A 17756-nucleotide genomic window follows, 5' to 3' on the forward strand; every position below is an offset into this window, starting at 1 on the left:
CACGGACAACATCTTGTCCGATTACATAACCCAAATCTCACCAATAGATGGCCTTGCTGGCGGATTGTGGCCTGATTGATCGCTTCTTGACTCAAACGGATCTCGCAACACATGTGAAATTCAAGCTTGGGTGGGAACGGGACATTTATATAGAAGTATTCGTTACGTTACAAAAAGTCCAGCCTCCATGCGTCTCCCAATCTGGTATTGTCTTCTGCAAGACCTCCTTGAACAATTACCGCATCCCCGCCTTGCTGCGTCATGACATCTGCGGCAAACCATCCTCGAGCTGCTGGGGCATTCTGATCGGAGAATGCGACTTTGCTCCATGTAGAGGATTTGACATTGAAGACCCATACGTCATCCAACATCTTTCCAGCTCCAGCATGCCCAAGAGACGAGGGATCTCGCTCTCCAAACATGGTGACCAGAGCACTTTCATCGCTTGGCAATCGGACTGCTAAAAGAGTTGCTACACTGCGCGCCTCTGGTCCTTGGACGCCGTCAGAGGGGAATGCAATAGTACGCCACTCTTGAGCGGCTGGATCATAAATGTCAAGTTCGCCTCCTTGCTCCGATTTCCCGTCGAAGCCGCCCATACGATAAAGCTTGCTTTCGCAAAAAGCGATTGATGTTCCTCCGCGTGCAGGCCCAGGAGCCGAGGGAAGCTCAGTCCATACAAGAGTCTCGGTATCAAAGGCCCACAGATCAGAGAGTCGCCCCTGGGATGGGCAACCAGCGTGAAGATAGATAGTTTTCTTACCATCAAATGCCATTGCATGGTAGCTGCGGGACGTGGGATAAATTGTCGATTTGGTGAGAATTTGCTGCCAAGTGGACCTGGTAGCGTCATATCGCCAGAGGCTTCCATTTTCTTCAATCGCATCCATGGCTAGACCTCCACGACCAGAAAAGAGCCAGATGCTCCTATTGACAGTGACACTAGCTGAGCCAACACGTGCTGAAGGTGCATTGTCTGGTGCTGGCAGTGTGTTGACTTTGGCTTTCAGTTCTCAAGTCAGTCATATGGGTGTAATGGACGAGCGAGATAGTTGACAATACCTTTAAACTCTGTATCGACGTCAATTTGATCGACATTGTTGTCTACAGGTTGTCGGGGCAGGAGTTCTCCGCCAAAGATGAAGGCTTTGGAAGCATTGGTTGAAAGGATATGCGAAGAACGGCAGAGGCGAGGGGTCGCCACAAGCTTGGTCCAACGAGCAGAAATGATGGAAGCTGTCATTGTGGGTGATGTGATAAAGAAACAAAACTTAACTTGGTAGAGACTGGAGGTATATTGCGAGGGCGAAGCATGCTTTATTTATACGAATATTCTTTGACACTGACCATCACCCTCGGATATCACAGGACACGGACTCATGAGATCGCCCATTGTCCGATGCTTCAATGACCAAATTCCCAACATGAAGTTGCGACCACATAATGATGTAATATGATTGGGCAGTTCGAGGACTTCAAAGGAATGCTGAAACTAAAGAGGACTAGCCGTATGTTATGTAATCGGATAAGATGATATTTTGACCGATTAGTCAGGCACTCTTCGCTTTCAATCCTTTCCTTGTAATTGTCGGTACCTGACTTTGGCCGATCTGCCTAGGCGCTGTCTTCTGTTATAACTGACTACTGTGTCAATTATGCCCCCGATAAGAGCTTGTGATGTGTGCTTCAAAAGAAAGGTAAGTCACTCCTCGAGGGAATTGTCTAGCCATCCTGACCGTCTCTTTAGATAGAATGCTGCCGACCTGGCCCTAGCCTACCCTGCAATTGGTGCAGTCATCAAAAGTTGGCATGTACAGTTACTAGAGAAAAGCGAACAACTTCTGTGAACAGGTATTTGAAAGATTAAATAAACATTATTGGGGTTTGACGTTATTGACATGTATCAAAGGATTAAGCGCGTAGACGCAAACAAGCTGCTGGATCGAATTAAGCATCTTGAAGATGCCCTCTCCCAGGCTAACGCACTTCAACATTCACATACAGGTGAAAGATCAAGAGGCCATGGAGATTCAAGATTATCGAGCATTGTCGAGGACAACTTTTCTGAAACACAGTCGGTTGAAAAGTACTCGAGAGAGCAACCTTTTCGATATTCAGCCCCTGCAGAACAAATCAGTCCATCCTTCGAAGACGGTATTCATGCACATATTGTTCTGATAGCTCGTCTCTTTGGACGGAACTGGTATCATAGAGGAATGCCAATCATCTCCGAAAATGGCCTGGATTGGATCGCTTCCAGGACCGAGCAGGATACGACAACATTAAAGTCTTATTTGCCCAGAGACGGTTCTAGCCAACCGAGCTGGAGCTTTTCAGCTCTTCAGATACACGCTCCCATTGGAGAGCTATGGGATCTGCCTGATAGAGACTTGGTGTACAAGTCCTTTGAGTCACTCTCAAGCTCTTACTTTCTCATATTGTTTCCTCTTCTTGATACAGTGCTTCTTGAAGAGACGATAAACACAGCGTACCAATTCTTTCAAGGGGTACACGCTTCACACACTCATGTGGCAGCACGAGCGTGCCTTTGGGCGGCCTTTGCTGTTTTGGCCCATTTAAGAGTCTCTGAGCATTTCCCTGAGACTTTCAGGGGCGAGACATGCGCAGCGAGGGCGCAGCGGTTTCTGGGTCTCCTCAACGGGCCCGCAGATTTACCTACTCTTCAAACATTAATGCTACTAGTAAGCTAATCTCCCTATTTGTGCATCGATCTAATAATGGGGATTGAGAAATAGCTAAACTCTAGAATTAGCACAAGTACAGAACGGCTGTTGGCCAGTACAGCAGTTCTGAGGCGCTGCATTCAACTGCCTGCCGAATGGCATGTGAGCTTGATGGTCACTTACAACGTCCGACGGATCATGAGAATTCCCATCTCGGGCGCCGACAAGATCATATTCGAAAACTATTCTGGCTGTGCTATATATCCGACAAGGATCTCGCCCTCCTATCTGGTCTACCTCCTATCCTCGCCAATGAATACTGCGATCTTGGTGTTCTTGATAACGAACACTTGAACCATAATGTGTTTCTACAGCCATCTAGTGCTACCACTGATACCGACAATATCGGCACTATTGCTTGGAATAGAGTAATCTCCTTTCTACCAGGCGACCCGCACCTCGGAGTTTTGAAGGAGAGAATATTTCGGCTACTTTACTCGCCTTCTGCGCTGAAAATCATCGATAGTGAGCTGCTTACTCGCATTCGCCGGCTAGATGACGAGCTTGAGAGCTGGCGATTGTCTGTCCCCCCAGCACTTCGCCCTAAGCTATCAATTCTTCCAGGTCACGGTGTACCGACTACTCCCATCTTTTTGACTTATTTGAGATCAGTCCAGCTACAGCTGGAATACCATTACCTCCTAACCATTATTCATACACCTGTTAGAAGATTTGGGGCTGCTCAAGGCGCAGAGACTAGTCCGCCGGAAGACCTTCACAGCGCGATGCATTCGAGTATCGACTTATCCCTGGAGGCCAGCCGCTCTACTTTAAATCTACTCAATGAACCGATAGTGACACTCAAGAAAGAAATCTTCTGGTAAGTACTGATGCACGCTTTATTTGAGAATCGTATCCGGATTGAAGGCGATACAAATACTAAGCACATGATAGGCATGCTGTCGTCTACCCGCTTGTAGCAGCAATGTCGTTATTCGTCAATATTCTCATACACCCTGTTGGTGATCAAGCAGTAGCGGACGTAGCATCGCTTGCTTTGGCATCAAAGGTAATCAACAGGCTACGAACTCAAGGTGTCACGGATTCCGAAACCAAGCACAATGAACAGGCAGGCAAGTTTGTAACAGAACTGTTAAAGTTGGCAAACGGCGCTATTTTAAAGGCAAACGGAGCCCCAGCACTGGGCAGGCCACCCACCGAATAAGGTGGAAGATACTCAGTAAATATTGATCTGTCGCCAAGATATGATCGTCACCCTGTTCTATGAAGCGACTGAGAGTTTATCAAGGTACTGAATATGCCTCATGCTGTTTGCATATTGGATGACTGCTGGAAAGCTGTGTATCCTGGCATTGCCCGTGTTAGTGGCGAAGCCCTCGCTGGTGTCAGCCTAACATGCCACAGCTGAATGGCCAAACTGCCTTGTGCGCACAAGGTCAATGGCACGCACCAATCAACTCCATCTTAGGCAACAGGTTCTCTTATTGTAGCTGCGATTTATATGGATGCGATGTGATGATTTTGAGTATGCTTTTCTTGAAGACTTCCCACAGCTTATAATTGCCTGGTCTTAGACGCTATATTATACTGCGATACAAAGATCACGACGTTGTTTATCTACAAAATGTTGGTTGTCCCCCATCCGCTAGGACTTGACTATCATATCCCACTCCAGACTCCATATTGCATATTCTGTCGCTATTCAGTTCAATCTGGCGAGAAGATTGCCGCAGGTGAGCGACATTGACCCTCCAAGTCCTAGCTCACAACGTGTGTGCTAGTTTGAGCCGTATTTCTGACTCCGCTCTTCTTAGTTATTGGACAATGGGACTCGCCATCATATCTCGCATATACTCTTGGGTTTTCTTTCCCGACAGCCACTCAACTCGAACATTACACTGCAGTCTATGAGAAATCTAAATCGACCTCTCACCAATGGCTGCTTTGTCGCAGAAGCGACTGCTACAACTGCGCAACGCTTCATGATACGCCCATCTATCACATAGACTGCCTCCACATCATCAGCAAAAATACTGCATCAAAGAGACCAAGTCTACATGATATTTGGACAATCGCCTTATGGACAGAGTCGCTACCTAAGACGCGCTATCAATCACTACCCGATGTTACAGTTGGAATTGCAGCCGATGGAACTCTTATTGAGGATCATAAGTCAATACTCGCTCATGTTTGCAGCATACCTCAAGAATTGCGAGACATTATCGTACGGCTCTATCCTGAATCTCCTGCTTGGAGATTTGTATCAGCGCTCAACAGATGGCGTCTTTTCCAGCCTCTATTAAATTCTCACGTTGAGACCGAAGAATTTTCGTTTGATGACATCAAATCTTGGTGCCGGAATACTGGAATGGTTACCGGCAATGGTGGAAGCGGCAAGGTTAGGATTCAGCTGGATGACCTTGGTGTATCACGCCTGGACTTCGTAAACGACTCCTCTGCTCTACCAACCGCAGCTTATCGCTCCCAGGATATGTGGTATGTTGTTGAAGAAGTGTCTACTATGCGAGAAGCTCGCATTGAAATAAAGGTTAGTCGATTATCGCCTTTCTGCATCAAGCATCTAACTTTCCAAGGGATCTTTTATGCGAATTCACAAACCGCGATCATTCCATTTATGGGACACGCCAACACCACCCGATCCAGCTCTTACCCGCTGGAACCGTGAAATTGAGGGTAACCTGCGTGTCCGGTGCATCTCCCTTCAAGATATCACGGGTCTCACTGTATATTGCCAACACGGAGCAGTGCGCTGGATTTACCCACACCGTGACAAGAGTTTCTTTGATCCTTCTTCTTACCCGCATGACAATTCACCTCCTGCGACACAGATAATACCATCAGTAACCGAGAGTAGTTCTATGGCTGCGATATTCTTTCCCTTTGCCAAAGGGGAGAGGATTAGTTCAATTTGGGCCCGCAGATGCGAACCTTATGACAATAGTATTTTAGATACTCTTGCTGTATGTTGCTATGTTTCAATACTGCTTTGCCACCTCTGCAGTACAATTATCACTAACTAAAGGTGTATCTAGATAATCACGACAACAGGGAGATTCCAGTTTTTTGGCAAATACTTGTGCCCAGATCGACCAGAGGTTGATTTTCTGCAATTGAGCGGCAACGATACGGTCACACATCTCTTATTCCAGGATGCAGATTTTCCGTCCCAAAGAACAGGCTACTTTGCAGCTGTCTTAACCTCAGTCAATGACACAGACATCTCGCCCATAGTAGTCCCAACCCAACTGACTCAGTCGCGGGGATTCAGCTGGAGTTCGAGCTTCACCTATGTATCCATCGTGGAATTGAAGAATGTCCAACGGATATGGCTTTTCCGGCGGAAGGTTCCTGAAGGGACCCCAAGAAAAGATCGTCTGTGTAAGGGAATGATGCTCCAGTATGAAGATGGAACAATAGCAGCCGCAGGAGTTTGCCGGCGAGAACCGGAGATTGACGTGCAGCTTGCAGTACTCCCGACATCAATTCATTATAAAATTAGCCATGAGGCTGGTGGACTTGCTGTTGAATGCGCGACACAGGACGTGGGTCGGGAAGCCATTCTTGGTGGTGATGTATGTTGGCAGTCAATCACCATGCACTCTAGATCAGAGATGAGATGGTGGTTTGATGATTCAAGGACCATTTGGATCACTTCGCCTAGCACATGACGAATCAATTATTTACTCTGTTGGAAATATTGAAAGAGGCCTCCGGATCCCGCGGGATTCGGACTATCCTGTGTTCCTTCTACTTACATGGTCTTGAAACTTTCCATATGTACAGGTATATGTGATAGTAATCTATTTCTTCGCCTAACGGATCCATCAGACAAATCTCTTGGCATCATCGGCGTTCTCGATTCTCGATCCTTTCCATCTCCACAAGACCATTTCGAAACAGGAATGAGCCATCTCTTCGGTAACGCGCTAGCCACCAGCTGAATTGTGACATACGCAATCCTTTGAGCTTCCATCGCTCGCAACGGGCTGTTAACGGACTGCTCTTCCATCCGACGAAGGATCCCATTGCATGTGCTAAATGTATGCGGCCAACAGTTGGCTGTGGTCAATCTAGTCTCGTGCGGGGCTTTAGATTCGACAGGGGAGTAAAAGACAAAACCTTGTGCTTTAGCATCGTTTTCCAAAATTCCTATATAGATCTGTAAGTACGCGCGTTCGGTGATGCATTTGTGTCGTCTTAATATTTCTACTTGTTGCTAAATCTCCATTTTATAGGACTACTTCGATTCAAGATCGCCATGTTGCAGAGCTTACAGGCCCTGGTTCCCGGACAGGCGTGGTCGCTTCTCATAATTGTACCATGCCTCGTCGTTTCCTTTGGGATAATCGAGCGGCTGGTGGTCAATTACCGGCTGAGCAAAGTTAATGGAGTTCGAGCCTCCAACCTCGCTGGTAACCCAGTTACCGGTATGAAGACAGATGCCTCAACATTATGTGACCCAAGGAATGGGCAGCATAACAGGCACTAACTGAGTCCCTAGCATTTTATCACTTCTTCAAGGCCGGATACATGCACGCCAACAACCGAATGCTCGAAAACTTTCTCAACATGTTCAAAGATGCGGACCCAACATGCCCCCACGCCGTCGAGATGACCATTTTCGGCCGCCGATCCATCTTGACCATTGATCCCGAGCACATCAAAGGGCTGCTCACGACCAACTTTACGCACTTTGGCAAGGGTGAGATGTTCCACAGGACTTGGGAGCCATTTCTTGGCGATAGCATCTTTACGACAGACGGGCAACTGTGGCAGCAGAGCCGGAATCTGATCCGGCCAATGTTTATCAAGCAGAAGATTAGAGATTTGGACATTCTTGAAAGATGGAATGATGTATTGATTTCGAAGCTGCCTCCTTCGGGACAGACGGTTGATATCTGCGATTTGTTTTATCGCATGACACTAGATGCGATCACAGACTACCTCTTAGGTTCGAGTGTTGACAGTTTGGACAAGTGAGCTATGCACCGCACTTTCATATGTTTCTTTCACAGATGCAGCGTTACAATTGCATAGTTGACTAACACGTTGATAGCCCCAATGGTAAATTCACCACTGCTTTTACAAAGGTCCAGCACACTCAGATGCTTCTCGCTATACTCGCGTAAGTGCCTTGCTCGGATCCTTATCACCCCATCCCCGTTTAACGATTTCACAGACCCGTCCGACGCTTCATCCCCAAAGCCGAATACTACAAGGGTATCAAAATCCTCGAAGAATTCATACAGCCCTTTATTGATGCAACCTTGACCCTCACACCAGAACAGCTGGAGTCGATATCCAAGTCAGACAAGGAATTCACATTTCTGCACAACATGGCTCTCTTTTCGCGAGACCCAAAGGTCATTCGCGACCAGATCATGGCCGTGCTGTTGGCAGGGCGTGACACAACGGCGGCGACGCTGTCTTGGACAATTTACGAATTATCCAACTACCCTGAAATTTGGCGTAAATTACGAAGCCGCGTTCTAGAGACAGTCGGCCCCGAGAAAGCCCCAACGTATGAGGATCTTAAGGATTTGACGTGCCTTACCCATGCGCTGTACGAGACATTGAGACTCTATCCTGCTGTCCCGTTCAACGTCAGGACATGCCGTGAGTATCTGCACTTATATATTCTCATACAACACAGCAGGAGACATTGACTCAAGCCAACAACAGTTGAAAACTCGACTCTGCCAGGCAAACCCGGCCAACCCGACATTGCAACACTCAAAGGAGATCACATCCTTTATTGCACCCTCGCCATGCAGCGCGTCAAGGATTTCTATCCTCCGGTGTCTGACAAGTTTGCCGATCCGGCGATTTATAGCCCTGAGCGATGGGAGCACTGGACGCCCAAGCCCTGGCAATTTGTGCCGTTCAACGGCGGGCCCCGAATCTGCATTGGACAGAATTTTGCCATGACGGAGATGGCCTTCACATGTGAGTCTCATAATCCATCATGATGCTGTGGTGGAGAGAATGCGTTACATGTCCACGTACGCGTATACGGGCAGTTTGAATCCTGGCCTGATCTTCAACTGCTTTTTACTAAAGAATTACTTCATAGTGGTACGTCTTCTGCAACGGTACGAAAGAATCGAGTATAGAGGAGACTGGGCGGCACAGTATCTCAAGGCAGATATTGTGGGATGTCCAGGACAAGGCGTGCCGATCGCGCTTTACGAAGCGAAGCAGCGATATTAAATGGGATCGACCCGTTGAAGGCTGAGTGGAAGGGGTGAGATCTATTATTACTCCGGACAGGGTCCGAGTATACGACCAGATGCGTACAAGATGTGGGTATGAGTATGTACCTGATACGATGGGATGCGTATCAAGCACATAATACGATGGGTTGTGTAGGGTACGGTACACGACCAGACGCAGACAGGAGGCTTCGCTGGTGTTTACGAGACGGGAGCTTACGACAACAATGGCTTGGGGGTTTGGAGATCTCCGGATTAACTTTCTTGGCAGGAATCCTATTTGATAATATCTTGAATTTAATAACACGAATTACATTTACGATACACTTTTTGTCTCATTCGGTGTGGATATAGTTCTTGGCTATTGACGCCTCTCTCAGTCATCGTAACTGTGAGCAGATGTCATGTTCGCAGCTCAGAGCCTCATAAATTGGCTTCATCAACTTGTAATGCAAGGTAGTAAATGAGTTGAAATGTCACTTCCATAATCCATTTCAGGTTAAGAAAGCAGCATGTACGGAGTAATAAAGGAGGCACTTCATATATAAATGTCAACACACGGACGCCCCAATCTTGTAGGCTAAATGAGCTCCCCCTTAAGCTAGTGGGGTCGGTCCCCTATAACGGCTGTGGGGGTGCCTGAACGCCCACTAAAGGCGGCATTGCAGATTTAGTGGACACCTCAGCCGGATCATTCCATCTGCTGTCGTCATATCACAACAAAGAACATTCATAGAACATTCATCGTTAATTATCAGCAGCCGCCTCTCTGGATCTCGCTCTTTAAATCGCAGCACAAGCATAGCGTATACTTATATCAATACCTTATCTAACTTCGAAACCCCCATCAAACTCTAGCTACTCACTGCAATCTCCGCACAGCCCGTCTCATCAGCCATCCATCATGAGGGAGAGAATCACATACTTCAGCCCGCAAGATGCGGACTTGGACCCCAACCAGCTGGAGATCAACGACGTCAAAGTCCAAGGGCCGGCGGTAGAGGCGGTGCGGGAGCACAAAATCACGCTGACGTTGCCGGAGCTTCCCTCTGAAATCGCTGGGCTCCTTCGCGATCTCGACCAGCTGCAGCTAAGATGGGCAACGCCGGCAAGTTATAACACGCTGGAGCCCTTTAGCTCTCGCATCTCTCCGGGCCTCCACGTATCATATACTCCCATCAAGGAGGACCACGACCCGTTTGTTTAACCTTTCCACTTGTGTATGAGACTCAATGGCTAACATATGGGACAGGGAAAAGCTGTGCACGGCTCTTCAAGCATTTGGGCGGCTAGACTGCTCATCTCCAGATGTGAGTTTCATCTACACATAGATCCAAAAGGGGAACCACCATCTGACTACTTCTATAGGTATTCATCAACCTCAGTAATGAGCGTCAACCAGGCTCTCCTGCCCTATTCTTCTATAATGAACTGGAGAAACTGGATGGGTTTGCAAAGAGGCTGGGTCCGGTAGTATGCTCGGGACCAACTGCTGCCGAATGCAGGAAACAGCTCCAGGAGCTCAGGGACGCCGTGAGCTTGGACATGTCTTACGATTCAACCTCGGAGGCTGTCAAGATTCAGGCTCTATGGCCTTTACAGAAGCGGGAGATATCCGTGCCTGCGTCACCCAAGGGCCGTACTGAAGTCGGCATCCTACGTATAGGCGACGCGCCGGGCATGGAGGCGCATGAAGTCGGTGTCTCGGGAGTTTTGGCAGTCATTGGCGAAACAAAGACGCCATCACCAACTATGTTTGCCTTTGCAGCGCGACACAGAGCTGCACCGGGAGCTTTCACATCCAAGTTTCAGCAACCAACAGGTCTACACCCCACTCTGCAGCTGAGCCTTAGTACGACAGCACCTCCAGTTGACGACGACGCTGAGTGTGCTCCATACGCATACTTTACGTTTCCAAAGGTCATCTTTGCAGACAGGTACCAGTTGGCGGATGAGCTATTCCTTGCGTCCAAAAACTTGGCAGCCGCAAAGTACGTGAGTGAGCCGGTGGATCTCGAGGCTCCCGCATACACAACCAAGGAGTGGGGATCCAACGTGCTTCTTGAACTGGCACCTCCCAAGGACAAGGCTGCAGCTAAGAACTGGACTGTCGAGGTGCCGCTTCATCTACGATATCTCAAGCCCTCCCCGACAGGCAAAGAAGAGGCAGGAATTCCTTTCCCCGCGGTGTTCTGGGCGTGCAATGGCGAACAAGACGTTGGCTATGCTATCAACCCATTTGACCGCATCAACCTGGGATATGATGGCCTGTTCGAACCAGGCACTACATTTTGGCATGTGAGCCCTAAGCCAGAAGCTGATGGCCGTCTCATCAACAACATCAACGTCCCCGTGGTGAAGGAGGGGGCATCTCAATGGGTGGGAGTTGGAACAGCGGCTGCCGTAGGCCTGGGTTTCCTCTGGGTCCTAATGAAGCTGATGGGAGGATACGCAAAGTCTGGACATGGAACAGTCAAGGCGACGGAGGATAAAGACAAGAAGGAGAAATAGGAGGCGAAGCGTTGAATGATTGGGTTACATGCATGGTGGCACGGATTTATAAGCCATTAAAAGGGGGGGCTAGAGGCGTGGGAACGGACCTTGGATGGGATTTTGGATGAAGTAGAGCCCATGTAGGTTGGATATGGATACAATAGAGGAATGACAATGCTTTTACTTGCAATATCTCGTGATTCAGCAAGAGTTGACGAACATCGACCGATGCTGTCATCAGACCACGTGACGTTCTCCGGGCCGGCAATCGGGTTTAACAGAAGCCCGGCTCCGGCATGTTTATGTCCAGTCCAGTTGAAGCCTGCAAACCCCCGATAGGATTCAACGATGCCACCGTCATCTACGGGAGCCGGAAAAGAAGAAGAAAAAAAAGTTGCAACGGGGAACTTGTTACAGATCGTCGAATCTAGTGCCGGAAGCGAAAGCGCGCGAGCCGTTACATCGCCTCATCCACTCATTCTCACAGCGCCGTCCGTTTCACTTCGATTCCCGGCTTGGCAACGACAAGAAGCAAAGCAAGAGAAAGCACCTGAAACCCACCGGACTTGGGCCGAAAAACCACTGGCACGGGGAATGTCCCTGCAGAGTAATTGAATCAGCGTTTTGAGAGAAGGGAAAAACAGCAAGTTCTTGGGCTCGATGGCGCCAACGCCGCCGTCAGCAGATTCGCCGAGCCACGATGAGAGGACCAGGCGCAATGTGGCGTGTGTCAACTGTCGCAACTCCAAGGTGAGTAGCTCATTTGCCGTTGTTTATTTATTTTTATTTTAATATCTCTCGTTTTCAATTTTGGTATTACCTGTGAAAATATTATGAATATGAAAGGCTGAAATTTTGAATAGGTCCGCTGCAAGACGAGCCAAGTCCCCGGCCAGCCATGTCAGAGATGCGCCAAGCTGCAGATCTCATGCGTCGTAGACAAATCTCATAAAAGAGTCACAAAACGAAGGTATACATGGCTTCTCTTCTCATTGTATCTCATAAGAGATTACACTTTCAACTCGTGTTTGCTCTATTTGATGAAGATCATGCATCGTGGCTGACAAATTACAACCCCCATGCAGCAAGCTGGAGCAGCTTGAACAGGAACTAAGAAGCATCCAAAAGGTCGTCAATACCAAAACTCCCGGCAGCGAATCTGTTTGGTCACCTCCAAGCCCTCTTACAGCCTTCTCCGCAACCTCAGACCATGCACCGCCCACAGCAGTCCAGAAAGCACGACCTCCCTTGCCTATCCAACTTACTGTACCGTCAGCGCGACCCTCCGAGAAGAAGCAAAAGAAGGTCGGGCCTACCGAAGCTCGCGTCTTGGGTTCCATCTTGATATCTGGAGAAGATATCGACTACTATTTCAGCAAGTGAGTAGAGACCGCAATCTTCCCTCTGTTAACAAAGAAAAGTGGAAAGCTAAACTCGTGAAAATAACCCCAGGTTCTTACAGCACTTCCACCCCTTCCTCCCTATTCTCCGCAGAAAAGAGCCCGATGAATGCTACGCCGCCCAACCAATGCTCTTCTGGGCCGTCCTGTACGTGACAAGCAGGCGGTATGCCAAGGACCCCCAGCTCTTTGGCGCCCTCGTCGAGTACATGACCAAGAATCTGTGGACAATGATGGCGAGCACGGTGCTGGGCCTCGACGAAATCCACACCATCCTCCTCGTCTGCGCGTGGCCGTATCCGACTATCCGCTTCGTCACCGATCCTTCCTCCATGTTTGCGGGCATTGCCATGAACGCCTGTGTGTCGCTTGGTCTTCATACCGGCCGAGGCTCACATCCTCAGTTTTGCGTGGGCAGTCGACACGGCTACACGTCTACCGATGAGGAGGCATCTTCCACATGGATAGCTTGCTGCTTGATCTCACAAAGGTCTGTCTCTCCTCTCTCTAGTATTTCAAATTATTTTGCCGTAGCACACACCTTTGACAAATATTGCTAATACACTCAATAGGACATCGGCAAGCGCAGGCCACCCACCCCCTTTTATCCAACTCAGCGACACCCGCTGCAAGGCCGCTCTCGAATCAACCTACTGGGCCGATCTAATCACTACTTACGAACTGCAACGGTTCCTCAACCGCTTCCACATGGCCATGCACGCGCAGACCTCGACAGTAGGCAGCGTCCCAGACAGCCTCGTCGCAACCTGGGAGAACGAGTACGAGGTGCTCAAGCCGCTCCTTATTCGTTTCGACACAGGTAAGACCAAATCATGAAGAACAGATCCCAACAACTCTCAAGGAAAATACTCACACTTATGTTTCAAACCACAGAAATCTCCCGCATCCTCAAATTCGCAGCTCTCCTCGAAATCCAGCTCTTCTACTTCATGTCCCCCTCCTCCATCACCGCCACAAACAACAACCTCATCATCAACGCAAACACCGCCGTCGTAAACCCCCCTCCTTCCTCCCCAACATCATCCACCCCTCCCCCGTCATCAAACCCTTCCCTCCGCATAAACACCCTCAAGGCATTCACAACCGCCCGCTCCCTCATCCTCACCGCCCTCGACCTCGACTCCCGCTCCAAATTCATCTCTCACTGCCCGGGTATCCTGTGTCGCGCCCTGACCGACGCCGCAAACACAATCGTGTACCTCCTGCACTCCGTCTGGGGCCCGGACTCGGACTCTTTGCCGCCTGAGGAAGCGAATCTGCTCGCTCAGCAGGCTTACTCCGCAATCATGCGCTGCTCCGTCAAGGAACAGGATATTTGGTACCGCGGCAGCGTCATCATGGAGACGTTCTGGTCGTTTAGGAGCTACGTCCCGAAATTCGATTCCGTCCCTCCCTCGTGGGTAAGTCGCGGTGCAGCGGGCATCACATACGCCTGTCTAGAGAGATTCAAGAACGGCCTGCTCATGGCGCAGAAGAGCACCGATGGCGTGAACAAATGCCTCGAGATTATTCGTTAGTTCTTCCCTTGTTGCTCACACCCCTTTCAATATCTTATGGGGCTAACCTAAAAATTTAGAATTTCGTACAGATCAAAGCTCAGGCACAAATACCGTCGCGCAAGATCAGCCAATGACCAACAATGTACCAGCCAGTGATCCGTTTCAAGATGTAGATTGGTCCATGTTCATGGACGATTTTGGCTGGACAGGAGAAGACGGCGTCTTAATGAGTCTCATATAATTGGATTAATCACATCTGTTTTCACGTTTGTTTCGTTGCATATACCACTAGTTGTCAACACTGCATGTTGGGATGGGAGTCATGTTTTAATTTTTTAATGAACAATATTTTCATTTTTAGCTATGATACATTATAGAGGGTCAAATTCTGAGTAATCACTCAAACCAAAAACGGTTTCCCTATTCCTCCTAAAAACTCCGTATGCCATGTATGTGACTAGAAAAGAAAATACCCCATGAGAAAAAGAAACATAACTTTTTGGTGAAACTTCATTTCCAATCAATCCGCTTAATCATAAATGTCTTCGTCCATGTCCTCTCCAATCACATCCTCAACATCGTCCTCATCATACATGTCTTCATCATCATCATCTGTTCCGCTATCGGGATGGTTCGATAGCACAACAATCTTGTTGTCATCAAGCTCCACATGGGCAGTCTCGCCATCGCGAATACTATTTCGGAGAATGAGAATGGCAAGCCTGTTAAGCACCTCTTTCTCAATCAACCGAGCCAGTGGTCGAGCTCCGTATGCCGGGGAGTAACCCGCGTTGCCCAAGTAGTCCTTGGCCTCATCAGAGACTTGTATATGGACCTTGCGGCCGTTGTCTTCCAGCCGTTTCTGAATTTCCGTGATACGTAAGTCGACAATCTTGCGAATCTCCTTGCGCGTCAGTCTATTGAAGATGACGACGGAGTTGATACGGTTCAAGAACTCGGGCAAGAAGTAGTTGCGGAGAGCGCTCATGACCAGCTCCCTCGTATTGGCATCGACTCTGCCCTCTTTCACGCCTGGGCGAACAAGGTACTCAGCTCCCAAGTTGGACGTCATGACAACAATGCAGTTCTTGCAATCAATAACTCTGCCCTGGCCGTCGGTAATTCGGCCATCATCCATGAGCTGGAGGAGAACTGTCAAGATTTCCTTGGCCGCCTTCTCAACTTCGTCAAACAGCAAGATTGAGAATGGCTTTCGTCGGAGTGCCTCAGTCAACTGACCACCGGCATCGTGGCCGACATATCCTGGAGGGGCACCAATCATACGACTCAGTGCATGTCGTTCCTGGTATTCGGACATATCAAAGCGAATCATGGATTTCGGATCGTCAAACAGGAATTCGGCTAGAGCCTTCGTAAGGAGCGTCTTACCGGTACCTGATGGACCACAGAACAGGAAGCTAGGTGGCTGGTTGGGGTTGCTGAGACCTGAGCGCTGAAGTCGGATGGCATTGGCGACTGATTGAACAGCCTCTTTCTGACCAACGACGACCTTGCTCAAGACCTTTTCCATTTGGATAAGCTTCTCTTTTTCCGATGTCCTTAGTCGGGTAACAGGGATGCCAGTCCATCGCGCGACGATTTCATTGATGTTATCTGCCGTCACGATATCAGTGACCATGACGCTGGTGTCGCCATTTGCGTTGAGCGCGACATCAGCGGCATTCTTCTTGTCTTCCAGCTTCTTAATCAGCGCCTCTTGTTCGAGAATGGCACCGTACTTAAGATCGGCAGCCCGCTGGTGGTTTCCTGCGTTGATGGCATCCTCAAGTCGCTTCTTCAAGTCCTCGAGCTTGTCCTTGGCCTGATGGATTTCATCGTTTCGCTTGATATCATTCTGGTATTTTTCGCGGAGGGGCTGTAACTCTTCCTCCACATTCTGCGCATCCTTCCTCGCCTGCTGCAGGCGGATCTGGGATGCCTCGTCATGTTCCTTCTCTAAAGCTGCGATTTCAATCTTGAACTGTCTCAGCTTGCGCTCTAGAGAGTCGATGATTTCGGGTTGAGATTCTCTGGCGACTCGGACTGCTGCGGCGGCTTCATCGATGAGGTCGATGGCAGAGTCGGGCATGCGTCGCGAGGTGAGATATCTGGCAGCAAGATTGGCTGCGGCCACCAAGGCGCTGTCGAGAATGCTGACCTTATGGTGACTGTCATACTTGCTCTTCAAGCCACGCAAGATGGAAATGGTCTCGGGAATAGTAGGCTCCTTGACCAGAACCTGTTGGAAACGACGCTCAAAAGCAGCATCCTTCTCAACGTACTTGCGATACTCGGCCAATGTCGTGGCACCGATACAGTGCAGTTGACCACGAGCAAGCATGGGCTTCAGCAAGTTGGCAGCGTCCATACCGCCTTCACCAGACGAACCGGCTCCCATGAGAAGGTGAATCTCGTCAACAAAGAGAACAATCATCTCCTTGGACTCGGTGACCTCCTTCAAAACGCCCTTCATTCTCTCTTCGAATTCACCACGGAACTTGCTGCCCGCAACCAGGGCACCGACGTCAAGGGAAAGGAGCTTGCAGGCCTTGAGGTTGTCGGGAACGTCTCGGTTGACAATTCGCTGGGCCAGGCCTTCGACGACGGTGGTCTTTCCAACACCGGGCTCACCAATAAGAACCGGGTTGTTCTTTGTTCTGCGGGACAAGATTCGCACAACTCGTCTGATTTCTTCTTCTCTGCCAATAACAGGGTCGATCTTCTTGTCTCTCGCGAGGGCGGTCATGTCGATGGTGAATTTGGCCAAGTTTTCGTTTTCTTGTTCTGTGTCTGCGTTCTTGCTGTCCACCCTCCGGGTGCCTCGGATGGCGGCGACAGCTTCTTGAAGTAGCTTGGGCTTGGGAATGTTGCCCTCTTTGAGACAGGCCTGGATACCGACATCTTCGGATAGAGCCGTGATCAGATGGTCAACTGCGATAAATGTATCCTTTTGGACCTTTTGCAAGTCCTGGGCCTTCCGCAGAACGGCGTGGAATGAAGGTGACAGAGAGACCTGATCAGGGGGAGGGTCTTGGCTTGGTAGCCGCACCAAGTTCTTCTTTAGGGCACGGTCGAGCAGTTGAGGATCTCCATGTGCTCGTTCGATGGCTTGTCGGAAGAGAGTGATGGTGGTATTCTGAGGACCGTTCTGCTGGTCTTTGGATTGGTCGACAGGGGGCTCCAGCAAAGACACGGCCAAGTGTACCGGCAGGAGCTGTGAGTGACCGTACTGCTCAGCCATGGACATGGCGTCCTCGATGGCCTTTTGAGCACGGTCCGTGAAGTCCATTCGCGAAGTCATGATGGCGAATGTGTGTCAGGAAGTGTAGAGAGTAGAAAGATGGTAGGATGATGTAGTAGTAGCGTAATCGAGGTTGGGTATAATGTAGTGTATAGCTTGACAAT

At 49.2% G+C, this 17756-nt stretch overlaps 7 protein-coding genes across 7 annotated transcripts; 5 read left to right on the forward strand and 2 right to left on the reverse strand.

Annotated features, from left to right (window-relative positions):
• Positions 1-160: 160 nt before the first annotated feature.
• On the reverse strand, positions 161-1437 carry V8C40DRAFT_245276 (kelch domain-containing protein). The gene is made up of 2 exons (XM_083215848.1): positions 1063-1437; positions 161-1003 (listed from the first exon to the last, which is right to left on the reverse strand). The coding sequence occupies exons 1-2, from the start codon at positions 1241-1243 to the stop codon at positions 168-170; spliced, it is 1017 nt and encodes a 338-aa protein (XP_083073021.1). The 5' UTR covers positions 1244-1437; the 3' UTR covers positions 161-167.
• Positions 1438-1587: 150 nt separating this feature from the next.
• Positions 1588-4119, forward strand: V8C40DRAFT_223852 (fungal specific transcription factor domain-containing protein). Its single transcript, XM_083212240.1, has 5 exons — positions 1588-1697; positions 1748-1851; positions 1910-2702; positions 2774-3564; positions 3639-4119. Exons 1-5 carry the CDS (start codon positions 1656-1658, stop codon positions 3907-3909), a joined length of 2001 nt encoding a protein of 666 aa, XP_083073022.1. The 5' UTR covers positions 1588-1655; the 3' UTR covers positions 3910-4119.
• A 54-nt stretch (positions 4120-4173) lies between these two features.
• V8C40DRAFT_245278 (uncharacterized protein) lies at positions 4174-6471 on the forward strand. The gene is made up of 4 exons (XM_083215849.1): positions 4174-4438; positions 4520-5253; positions 5300-5686; positions 5759-6471. The coding sequence occupies exons 1-4, from the start codon at positions 4330-4332 to the stop codon at positions 6392-6394; spliced, it is 1866 nt and encodes a 621-aa protein (XP_083073023.1). The 5' UTR covers positions 4174-4329; the 3' UTR covers positions 6395-6471.
• A 77-nt stretch (positions 6472-6548) lies between these two features.
• Positions 6549-9257, forward strand: V8C40DRAFT_245280 (cytochrome P450). Its single transcript, XM_083215850.1, has 7 exons — positions 6549-6887; positions 6962-7153; positions 7228-7702; positions 7783-7851; positions 7906-8342; positions 8409-8672; positions 8800-9257. Exons 2-7 carry the CDS (start codon positions 6985-6987, stop codon positions 8934-8936), a joined length of 1551 nt encoding a protein of 516 aa, XP_083073024.1. The 5' UTR covers positions 6549-6887; positions 6962-6984; the 3' UTR covers positions 8937-9257.
• A 370-nt stretch (positions 9258-9627) lies between these two features.
• V8C40DRAFT_245282 (PIG-X) lies at positions 9628-11608 on the forward strand. The gene is made up of 3 exons (XM_083215851.1): positions 9628-10135; positions 10191-10248; positions 10307-11608. Exons 1-3 carry the CDS (start codon positions 9843-9845, stop codon positions 11447-11449), a joined length of 1494 nt encoding a protein of 497 aa, XP_083073025.1. The 5' UTR covers positions 9628-9842; the 3' UTR covers positions 11450-11608.
• Positions 11609-11771: 163 nt separating this feature from the next.
• V8C40DRAFT_245283 (uncharacterized protein) lies at positions 11772-15011 on the forward strand. Its single transcript, XM_083215852.1, has 7 exons — positions 11772-12181; positions 12295-12401; positions 12517-12810; positions 12884-13321; positions 13404-13651; positions 13726-14364; positions 14429-15011. Exons 1-7 carry the CDS (start codon positions 12092-12094, stop codon positions 14590-14592), a joined length of 1980 nt encoding a protein of 659 aa, XP_083073026.1. The 5' UTR covers positions 11772-12091; the 3' UTR covers positions 14593-15011.
• On the reverse strand, positions 14881-17652 carry V8C40DRAFT_274932 (P-loop containing nucleoside triphosphate hydrolase protein; the record flags this gene model as incomplete). Its single annotated transcript, XM_083220653.1, has 1 exon — positions 14881-17652. The coding sequence occupies one exon, from the start codon at positions 17650-17652 to the stop codon at positions 14881-14883; it is 2772 nt and encodes a 923-aa protein (XP_083073027.1).
• Between the last annotated feature and the right edge of the window lie 104 nt (positions 17653-17756).

Source organism: Trichoderma camerunense, assembly GCF_050948025.1.
Source record: "Trichoderma camerunense strain CBS 138272 chromosome Unknown V8C40scaffold_9, whole genome shotgun sequence".
Lineage (NCBI taxonomy): Eukaryota > Fungi > Ascomycota > Sordariomycetes > Hypocreales > Hypocreaceae > Trichoderma > Trichoderma camerunense.